Raw genomic sequence first — 11,898 nt, 5'->3', positions numbered from 1 at the left:
TCACGTGTAACAAACAAAACTAAACTGGTGGGGAAAGCACTGATGATTTTTTAAATAACCTGATTTGGTTTTGGTTGTGTTTCTGCAATGTGATCAGTGATCAAAGACAGAAACATAATAGAAACATGAAAATGTCCTTATACATATATATATCACAACTTTTAATTATGGGAAATTCGTTCATTGTGTCCCTACTTAATATGAATTTATTTTTTATTTTATTTTTCTTCGCTATTCAAAATGTCTAAACCAAAGCATGTTTTCTTGGGAATATTGCTTTATTTTCTTATCAGTTAATAACTTTTTTCCTATGAGCCTGATTACCTCCAGACCTCTGTGTCCATTACTACTACTAAAAAGGTTTAATAACAAAAGCAAGTTCCTGAAGTCTCCAAAAGGTGACTCAATTTTTGGCGAGAAAACAATAGCACAAACTTCTGTGGCTATTAGTAATGGATTTTATGAATTATGATACGTTTTGTGGCATTAGATGACAGGGTTAAGGTAAACTGAAACTTTAACTGAAATTATATAAAATATAGAAAACGTGTTTTTACTGCTAATTGCCAAAGTAACATTTCTCATTTAATTTAATTATGCACTTGATGTACTAAAATAATAAAAATGTATACTGTGTGCATAAGCATGTTTTTTTTATTTAAAAGGTTTGTCTTCAGTGTTCCTTTCAGTGCAGGTTATAATAAAGTGACATTGCTATTTCCTTATTCCAGTGATGTTTGATAAATGGGTCATCTCAGGAAACCATGCTATTTATGCTGGAAAAATTTTATTTTTGTATTTTCATTTCTAAAGGTTGCAGCAGAACTTTGCCACCTCGGGCCCAATATATCAGTGCAATAACTACTTCTGAAAATGGGACACCACATTATTTAGTCATTATTCTTGTGTTTTATACCAAAACGGATATATTATTTCTGTAAAAATTAATCACAGATTTTGTTTTCTTCAAGTACAGATAAAGACTGTAAAAGAAATACACGTCTGTCTCAACTGTTGTTAAAAAAAGCCACTCCCTTAAATATGATGTGAGAAAGATCTAACTATTATTTAGTATTATTTAGTTAAACAGAAATCACACAGACAGATGAATTCTGCTTGTCGGTCATTCCTGAGCTTAACAGCCACTTATGCAAAAAGTACTACCTATGGAAATGATAGAGCACTTTTTTTATGAATTTACCCTGGCACTTACTGACCGCAGAATCAATCAGATTTCATAGGGTGTTTTTAGATAAAACACTGCCCTCTGCAGGTCAACAGCTGCTCCTGCAAACAAAATCAAACTAGAACACACACAAACAACCACTTCAAATTGTACAAAATATTTAATTGATTTTCTCCCTTTTATCAATGAATTAAAACAATTAAAATGATTTCTTTCACAGCTAAATCAATCGTCAACCACACATTAAGACATATTAAAAGCCACTGTATGGCCTGACAGTATTTTGCTTTAAAAAATTTAATTTAAAAAATCAGCCCCTCACACACACATAAATGCACCATGCAGAGCAGAATACTTCTATTGCATTATGTCTAAATTAACCTGAGCACATGATGTAATTATCTTCCCCATGCATTTCTCTCACAAAAATGAGATCATATACTGTAAGTCATTTAATCCATTAGTGAACTAAATATATGACAGCTAAATAAATAACAGTCAACGCAAATTGAATGAACACAAATTGCATTCACTAACATCAAACAAGGCAACCGTTAAAGCTAGTGACCTGTTATCTAGGTGAGGAATTTAAAATAATAGTAAAAAATATCTTTCAAGCGGTGCAGAATATAGCATGTTATTGGTTCAACCCTGATGCTTGAGTGGTTATTGCTAGGGAATAGACAGGACAACACATTAACATGAATGAGCTGTTATCAAACAATGTTCAAGCTTAAAAAAAAAATAAAAAATAAAAAAATAAAAAAAATAAAAAAACATTTTCAGTCCACTGCTGAAATTAATGACACCCTCAAGCATGCACTTGTGGCTTTTAAAAGAACAGTTCAACCAAAAACCAAAAAGCTCTGTCATCATTTACACACCAAACCTGTATGACTTGCTTCAGTAAAACACAAAGGAATGGAAAAGGTTTGGAAAAGAGCAGCTTGGATATTCGGTCCATGCTGCTCTTTTCCATACAATGAATGTGAATGGTGACCACAATTGTGCCTGGTCCCAAACCACTATTATTGTATGGAGCAGCTTGGTCATCTAGATCACTGCTTTGAGGTTTGGAACCACATGAGGGTGGAAATTATGACAATTTACATTAAATATGAACTGCCTCTTTAAATGTTCAAACAGCAGGGGTTTTCGTTTTCATACCATTGCAACACTGTGGATTTCATGTAGCCCTTCAATATAATAACTTATAATCGTCTCTTTAATGACCTTGTGGAACATGGCAGTAAAAAGGCATGCACAAAGATCATCTTCTCTCTCTCTTTTTCAATACAAAGGCAGCAGAGCAACAAAGGCCGACAGTTCAATAGCTTGTCGAAAGCATAATGACTGTTGCAGTCTTCTAAAATAGCTTTTATAAAATGTCAACTTCGGTTTATCGACTTCTCTCATGTTTTTGAAAATGAGGAGATGCTGTAGACCTCTTTGGTCCAAAACAGACAAAGTCAGATGCAAAACAAATCTGGTTTCCATTCGTATGGTTGGCAGTGGAGTTGAGGAGGATGACCAGCACATCTCTGAAGAGTTCTGGATTGGGTTTGTAGGAGGAAAAAGGGGCGTGGTCAGGGTAGCCAGTGCTAACTGGAGTTCTGAGGGAGGAGTTTCTTAAATAACCCACCCGCTGATATATCCACCCTCATAACCATGGCGACCCCCAGTATCACAAACACACTGCCCACGATGAAGCCTGATGCCTCAAACATCAGTCTGCCAAAAAGAAAAATACATCTTAGAATGCAGTTATGAGAAGAGCTTTTTTTTTTTTTATCTTTAACTTACACTGAAGTCAAAATTTAAGGTGGCCCAGTAGTGCACAACACAACACATAGGACTGATTTTGTTGTGTTGTGCTAATTTAGTTGTGCTGCGGCTTTTTTCCGTTGTGTTCTGCTAATTTCATTGTGCTGCAACTTGTTTCTTGCATAGGACTAATTTCATTGTGTTGTGCTAATTTCATTGTGTTGCGGCTTGTTTCCGTTGTGTTGTGGAGATTTTGTTGTGTTGTGAACTACTGGGCCAACGTAATTACTGTAATTACAAGATGGTTTCTTTTCTTTTTCTTCAAAAAAGGTTTCTCTGGCAACACATAATGCCACAATGGATCCCTGTGTGGGTTTGTTAGTAATGACGGCAAAATGTTTCACTCAATTAATTTACCTCTTGTGAAAGTCGGAGTTGTCATAAAACTCTTAGTCATAATTCAGGGTAAACATCATCTACTTATAAATTGTGACAGTTAGCGGGCTAAACTCCCTCAACGTGAAAAGCAAGTGGTGTGTGGGTGAATTTTAGTAATGTTATAAAGGGCCTCGTACAAAACAACATTGTCAAACAACACCAACCACCATTGTTCAACCCACCAACTAGTCAATTTCGAAAATGTGCACATCTCTAGATCATTTAATCAATACCTTAAAATAAAAAAAGACAGAAAGTGATGAGGTAGAAGAGAAAGAAACTATAAGTTAGAGATTGTGACTTACTTGGGTGCAAACACTTTCCACACCATGAGGTGTCTCCTGAGGATGGCTGCAGCACAAACCGACGCAAAAACCTGAAGGTAAACAAATTATTTATAATTTAGGATCCATTTTACTAAAGCATACAAATCACATTATATAAGAACACATTAGCCTCTACACACCAAGTCTTACATGACTAAACAACACAAAAATACATATTTTTCTTATTGGAACAATTTACACAGTCTGGTGAATGATAAAAAAAATAACAGTGCGATTACTGTAGAACACCATTTCACTATAAAGGAGGTCAAAGAAACATTGTTTCGGTTAAAAATGTTGTTGTGCACGTTTTTGTGCCTGACTTAATGTGAGCATTATGCAACGCACCTGCGCTCCATTCACAAAGAGGTAGCGTGCAGCGAGCTCCAGGAGACCCGAGCTGAACTTCTGAGGGTTCTCTCTCAGTCTCATCTCCATGACAGCGTCCTCGCTCTCCTCCACTCCTGCTGAGCACGTAGGTCGGGTCCCACGCACCTCGCACACCAGAGGCCAAAACAGCAGCAGAGGACAACCAACTGCATGTGCAAAGTAGACAGTGATCAATAGAAATGGAGAGAAAGAATGGACAGAAAGCTTCAAAAAAAGATAATGCTGATAAAGAAAAAAATCCAATGTGAATCATATTGAGAGTATCCTGCATCTAGTGTTAAGTTACCTGCAAAGATAATGTGAGAGGAGAAGGTGTTGAGGGTCACCAATGACGCAGGAAGTGCAGTGCCTGTGTGACCTTGAGGAAAGCCCACAAATGCAGCACCCCACTGAATGGAGGGGAAGGTAGGCAGGTGTCCTGTTGCATGGAAAAACTGGGCGGCTGCCAGAGACCACGAAACCACTGGAGCCCATGGCACACTGAAACCATCTGGGAGGGTTAAAGTAGGAAGATTTGATGAATCAGTTGTAATAGCTCAGCAAGGCATAAGATGTGAAGATAACAATGGAGTGCGTCTTACTGGAGTGCTTGTGCAGGCTGGAGAGGTTGGCGCTACAGGCGTGGATGTGCAGCATGGCTCCGGCCTCCAGCAGAAGAAGCAGGAAGGCAAGAGCCATTCCCTCCGGATGGAGCAGCAGAAGCACCAACCCCAGGAGTCCACAAAGCAGAACCAATGGGGCAGAGTACACTGTACCCAGCCCGTAAGCCTCCACAGCTGGCCTGCTGTCAGTTTCGCCACTTTCCGTGGCCCCGTCTTCCAGCGAGTGTCGGATGCGCTGATACAACTGTGGTATGAGGTGGTGCAGTTCAGCCTGCGGACTGATTCCCGTACTGGCTCGGTACTTGGGGGGTGGCAGGGACGTTCCTCGAGAGTTCAATGGAGTCCTTAACTTGAGGAACACTGTCATGGGGTCCACCCACAACAGGAGTAGTCCAAGACCTAGTAAGCAGAAAGTGGCCCTAGGCAGGAACACTTGAGCTAGGCCGATGAGTTCGGACAAATTCCTGAAGGTGTCCTCTGGGGTGGCGCTCACCGCCCAGTGCAATCCCATGCAAACACAGGCCAGGGGTACGAGGAAGCAGGCCAAAAACACAGTCACACTGATACAGTTGAGGTTCCCGTAATGTCTGAGCCATCGGTGTAGAAGGTACCCCGACAAGGCCAGTGACCCAACGGAAAGGACATAGTGGAGGTTGCGCAGTTGGTTATTCTGTACTCGTGAAAGCGGGGAGAGGAAAGGTGAGGGCTGGCAGGTGCCCTGCTCCTCTCGGCAGTTGTGGAAGGAGAGGGATAGGTAAAGCGATCCCACCAGCACTCCCAACCAAACCAACAGGATAGTGGCCTGACGTCTAACCACTGAGGATGGCAGAACTGTTGGGAGCAGCCGAAGTGGCTTCTGGGTGTCTGGTGGGGGAAGTGGCACCAGGAGTCCATCCCAGTTTAGACGGAGAGGAACATATACGCTCAACGTGAAGAGCAAGAAGGTAACCACGTTGCCCTCATAGATGACATAGCTGTCCGAGAGTAGGGAGGCACAGCGCAGGAAAAGCACCAGAAGGGCCAGCGTGAGGAGGCCAGAAGGTGACCACCTCTCTTTTGGAGAAACTCCTCGAGTCCTCCATAGAAACAAAACCTCAGAAGAAAGTGCTGCAGCTCCCACACACCATGAGAGCTCCAAATATCCTTGCAAGAACAGCTGACCTGCAGCTACTACTAGACCCACCACCAACCCTGAGAGTATGGGCAACTTCAGCAGGCCTTGCTGAATCACTACATGAGACAACTCAGAAAGGACATAGCAGAGCATACAGGCAACTCCTAAGATTAACAGCCCAGCAGCCATTTTGAAAGGGTTGAAACGGGCCCAGGAGGCTCTACAAGTCTCCCTGACAGCTGTCAAATAGTTCTGCATGGAGACGACTAGCTCAGGAGAGGGAAGATGGCCCTTGTGGACAGCGGCCAAGTACCGGGAGGAAATGTTTGAGAAGTCAGCCCGCAGCGGAGACAGACTGTCTGGTGGGATGTCTTTGGCCATATTCGAGTAGGTCTCCAAGAAGCGGTTTACCTTTAAGGAAGAGTGGAAGTCGAAGAATGAAGAAAACATGAAATAGAAGACAATTCAAGCAAATACACCTTAAAACACAGACTAAGAGATATCCTCTAACCTGTTTGACGTTAATCCACAGTGCCTCAGCTTGGCTGAGTCCTGTAGGTACACCCCGGGAGCCATTCTGAGGAAAAAGTGGCAGAAGAACCTGGCCCACACTACTATAAGGAATGGGAACTCCCAGCAAAAGTGCCAGCGTGGGCACCAGATCAGTCTGAGGTACTACCTCAGGTTCCACCTACAAACACAAACATGCTGAACTCCAAATGTATGGAAAAAGCTAAAAGATAACCCAAAGACATTTAAATTCCTCTCTCATAGTGGCACTTTTTTTATTTTAATTTTTTTCCTCACATTTTAGGAAATGGAAAATGGGGAAAAGGCTAATAAACAATTTGGTTTTTAAGTATCCAACACAAGTAAATAGTACTATGCTATTATCATGCAATTACAGACCAATAGTGTGACTACAGCCTTACTACAGTATATTTTGTGACACCCCAAATTTTTCTCCATCTGGCCACCCAGTTCAATTTTTCCTGGACACACCACTGATAGTAAAATATTAAATACAGACAAATCATAACAGTGTCTCTTATACCTGGGAGCCTGGTGCTGGAAATAAGGGAGAGGAACTGTAGAGAAACAGGGCAGCATCTGTCTCTTTCTGGCTCTCTCCACCATGATCCCCAGTGTCTGTCATTCCATGATCACCCATCACCACCAACAAGGTGTCGTTTTTCAGACGCTTTATCACTGACCTGGGATCAGCGGTGAGTAACATATGGAAAACAAATGCATAATGCATGAAAATATAATAAAACTGTAAAAACATGGCAGATTGTGGGTAGATGAATGAGGCTGCTGCTAACCTGATAACTCCATCCATCTGGGAGAGTTTCTCAGCCATCGCAGGATGATCCGGGCCAAATCTGTGCCCACAGTGATCCACACCCAGGAAGTGAGCAATCAACACATCCCAGTCATCCCCCTCCACTGAAGAAAGCAAATAAAAACCCTTAGCCACTCATTCAAACACTGTGTTTACAGTGTAAACATGAGAGATCTGTACATCTATTTACAAGGTAAACAGAGGGAGATCTTAAACCAACCAGGCAAGTTCCTAATTGATGTGCTAAACATTCTGCTTACTGGTAAGATAAATGTTTTGGAGAATGCCGTTGTCAACGGTGTGCAAGTCCTTCACGTTGAAGGAGGGGAAGGGCAGCGATCTGTGGAACTTCTTGGGGAAAAGACTCACCCATGTGTCATCCCCCATAAAAACAACTCTCTTGCCTTTTAAAAAGGAGAAAAAAACACAATGCTTAACAAAGACTCTAGCAAAAAAAGCTACACTTTATGATCATTTCAATCTAAACATGATTCATTTAGTTTGATAAAATGGTGACTTTCTAAATTTCTACAAATGTCATTAATTGCAATAATGCATTCTGGCAAACAACATGATTATGGTAATATACTGCTATAAATATTTTTTTGTTTGTTTGTTTATTTTGTTTTAGCAAATCTCACAAAGGTGTCAAAAATAGGTCCATTTCAGCCTAAAAATCCAAAAGAAATACAAAATACACTACTGTTCAAAAACATTAGGTTTAGTAAAAAAAAGTTTTGAAAAAGTCTCAGCATGCTCAACAAGGTTGCAGTTTTTATTAAAAATACAATAAAAATAGTAATATTCTGAATTATTATTACAATTTAAAATAAAAGTTGTATGTTTTAATATATTTTAAAATGTAATTTATTCCTGTGATCAAAGCTGAATTTTCAGCATTATTACTCCAGTCTTCAGTGTCACATGATCCTACAGAAATCATTCTAATACGCTGATTTGCAGTTCAAGAAACATTTTTTGTGGAATCCATTATACATATTTTTCAGGATTCTTTAACGAATAGAAAATTTGAAAGCACAGCATTTAATTAATGTATATTATTTACTGTTATTTTGATCATTTTAATGTGTCCTTGCAGAATACACATTAATTTATAAAAAAAAAAAAAATTAAGCACATTCTCAATACCATAATTTATCTGGAAGTTTAAGTTTTGGGTTTTTGATAATTCCCATATTTTTATTTCCCATGTAATTCCAACTTTTACTATAATACAATTTTGTTTTCATTGAAATCATCATATTTATATCAGCATATTTAAAAACGTTAAAAAGTTTTGTGGGGTTTTTGCATTGTAATGAGATTTGGTGGGAAATTACTTTTAAATAATGACATAATGTGAAGAAATTCTAAGCGGTCTAAAAATAGTCTTCCTTTTCTTCAGAAAAATGTAATTTCTTGACAGGTTGGGACAGGTGGGTATAAAGGAAAATGCCAGTTGCAGATTCACTCACCCACTTGTCCCAGCTGGTGCACTAGATTGTCTTCCAGGATGGCGTTGGATGCGAAGTTGTTCCCCACGTCAATGAACGTGGGCAGGGAACCTGTGGTAAAGCCTTTTATCCTCTGCATGGTAGTGGTGGGCGGATCGGCCCGAAAGGTGTAGAGTCTGGCATGAGAGGGGTGTGACGATGCCATCTCATCTAACACCGGCAGCTTGTTCTCAAAAGGTTTGGGTGCTGTGTTCTCCGCATCATAGCGGGTAAAGTCAGCCTTCAGAGCGTCAATGATCAGCACCACTGCCCTACGAAAGCGTGGCTCGCTCAGGCAGAAATCTCCCTTCACCTGAGCTCCTGGAGACAAGACGTCTGCACAGGTGCTCGTTCTGTTGACCTCCAGCCTGACTAGGAGGAAGCCTCCCACAAACAGGAAGATGCCTGTGTAAAACACTGAGCAGACCCAGATGAGGGCGACCAGGACAGGAAGTCTTCTCATTCTAGACAAGATGGAGATGGAGAATCAACATAGGGCTCATTATGTAATTAAGGGTACATTTCACATCAACAAAAAATACCAAAACAATATGGTTTCTCTATATAGGGTTACTCGTTTATACATATCATCAGTGTAACATCTGCTAGTTTAATTATTAACAGTTTGATATTACAAGGGAAAGGAAGTTTCCCCTGTGAAGCTGTCAGCTGTGTTAGAGACTAACTGTATGCCATACAGTGATTGTTTTAAAATAATTTTAAGAATCTTTTTTTTTTTTTTTTTGCAGATATATGTGCACAGTCAATATGGACAGAATTTTTTTTAATCACTATTTTGGTAATTTTGAGGATTTGTCATGAAATATTCAAACTAGACTTAGAATGAGATTTAAAATAACTCGGAAAACATACGAGAAGCAAGAATTTTGTGATCATATTAGAATTATATTAAGAATAAATACAGTACTATTCAAAATACTGCATTAAATTAATACAATATAATTATATTATATCATGCAAGGATATATTATCTGAAAATTTGCTCTACAGGGTATCTTAGGCCAACCACATATTATTTTCTTGATCAGGTTAAGCTCAAATTTTAATATATATTTGAATTAAAATCATAAAAATATTGCAAATCATAACACTGGACCTAATATAGTTTCATGGCAATTAATATAGTCCTTAATGGGTTATTGTAGATTAAATATTGAACAAAATGAGAGGACACTTTCAATAATGTGTTAAAAATAAAATGTGTAAAAAATCAAATCAAATGATGTTGTTTGCATAAATGATAAAACGTTCAGTCTGTAACATAGATGACAGTACATTTGCTGACACAAGAAAAATAAATATATTTAAGAAAATTACATTTCAAAAATTTAAATAAGACTTTTTCTGAACTTAATTTAAAAATATATATTAAAAAATAAATATTTAAAATAAATAGATAATGTTGACTAACATTCTACTCATTATGAACTCAAGACTCACTTCAAAAATGGACATTGAAAAAAATGTATTTAAGCAACATTAAAGTAAATTCAAGCCAACTAAAACACTGAATACACAAAATATTTGTGTAAGATTATAAAACGCTTAAATTTATCAGTAGACATACAGCCCACTGCATTTAGTTCCCTTCCTAGACGCCATAAATGTAACATACTAGGTTTTGAGACACAGTAACAACAAGCAATGTTACATAGCAAGTCAAAACTGAAACTACACCAACCTTTAAGAGAGTAATGTGAAATTGACTGTATATATGAGCCAGGCCTTACTAGTACATACTACGGAACGCACTTAAGACTGAGTCCATAACTGCAGGCGAGCGTGTTGCACGCTTCCAGTACTGACCTTGCTTCTCTCCGTTCGTCCTCTCTCTCTTCAGGATTGTAAACGTAGACCGCGCATCCGCTGCAGGGGGCCTAAAGCGCCGCAGGTTCACCGACATCAGGCAGCGGTGCTATCAGAGCTCACTGCTGCTCTACACTCGCTGACATGCAGCCTAATTGCATGTCGGGTTTGTTTTAATATTGGTCATCTCGCAGCCCGGTCTCCACTTCCGTTGACATGCGCAGTGCGTCTGACGGTTACAGGTAAAGACGACTATCAAAATAAAAGACACCGTTTACTGATGTTCAAAATAAAAGCCTCTCGGGTCGCGCTACATCAAGTTTCTCTTGTACTGGCTCGAATTTATGTCGATTGTAGTAAAATTAATTGCGGTAGGATTTTATTACCGTATTAACTTATTACAACACTGTATAAATAATTGGTAACATATTTTGTTTTTTAATCAACTAAACTGAATTTTTCCAAAATAAATTAGAGGTTATGTTAAATTCTGGAAAATGTTTTTGTATTCCAGAATTTTCTTTTTTTTTTCTTTTCAGGGAAATTTAAAACAAAATCCACACAGCATAATACATCATATGTGGAACAGGTAACATGTTATTGTAACTTTTTACTTTATTTTATTTTATTGTTTTATTTTATTTTCAAGGGAATATAAAGCAAACTTCAAACAGCATAATAAATCATACCTGGAACATGGAATGTTTTGTTTTGTTTTCTTTTTTTTTCTTTTCAGGGAAATTTAAAACAAAATCCACACAGCATAATACATCATATGTGGAACATGGAACATGTTTTTGTAACTTTTTATTTTATTGTATTATTTTATTTCGTTTTATTTTCAGAGGAATATAAATTTATTTATTTTATTTTATTTTATTCAGGAAAATTAAAACAGTTAAAAATTAATCATAGGCGTTTGGTTATTAAAGACTTCACTTTCTGTGAAGATTAAAAGCAACAAGAAACATTCATTCTCTTTGCTATACAAAGGATATAATAGCCAAACAGTTATCTTTTAAAATAATTTTCAAAAATGCACATATGGACATTCAATTATATATACTGTACAAACATTGTACAAATTGTAAAAAAAAAAAAAGAATAAATAAATAAATACATTAAAAAATAATATCATACAATGTGTCAGAAGCTGCATGATCACTGGTCGGGTGCAAACAGGTTAAGACATGTAGTGTGCGTGCCAAAGGACAAAAAACTTCACTATGCAGTGTTTACTTTAAAAACACTACTTAAGGGAATCTGTATTTTCTATTAAAACAAATCAACTCAGTTTCAGCATGAAATGTTATTTGTGTTAGGGTATTTAAATAGCCCATGCCCACAGTTCCCTTTTCCATAATAGTGTCTATGGTGCATATATATATATATATATATATTTTTTTTTTTTTT

The 11,898-nt window shown here is 38.0% G+C and overlaps 1 protein-coding gene across 1 annotated transcript; it reads right to left on the bottom strand.

Annotated features, from left to right (window-relative positions):
• Positions 1-1,923: 1,923 nt before the first annotated feature.
• Positions 1,924-10,712, bottom strand: LOC107744133 (GPI ethanolamine phosphate transferase 3-like). The gene is made up of 11 exons (XM_016557641.1): positions 10,486-10,712; positions 8,641-9,122; positions 7,426-7,569; positions 7,146-7,269; positions 6,875-7,034; positions 6,332-6,511; positions 4,686-6,231; positions 4,391-4,594; positions 4,063-4,250; positions 3,694-3,764; positions 1,924-2,917 (listed from the first exon to the last, which is right to left on the bottom strand). Exons 2-11 carry the CDS (start codon positions 9,119-9,121, stop codon positions 2,788-2,790), a joined length of 3,228 nt encoding a protein of 1,075 aa, XP_016413127.1. The 5' UTR covers position 9,122; positions 10,486-10,712; the 3' UTR covers positions 1,924-2,787.
• Between the last annotated feature and the right edge of the window lie 1,186 nt (positions 10,713-11,898).

Source organism: Sinocyclocheilus rhinocerous, unplaced genomic scaffold (assembly GCF_001515625.1).
Source record: "Sinocyclocheilus rhinocerous isolate Xijiao unplaced genomic scaffold, SAMN03320098_v1.1 scaffold287, whole genome shotgun sequence".
Taxonomy (NCBI): domain Eukaryota; kingdom Metazoa; phylum Chordata; class Actinopteri; order Cypriniformes; family Cyprinidae; genus Sinocyclocheilus; species Sinocyclocheilus rhinocerous.
The sequence above is the reverse complement of the archived record's forward strand: the minus strand, read 5'-3'. Positions and strand labels throughout refer to the sequence as shown.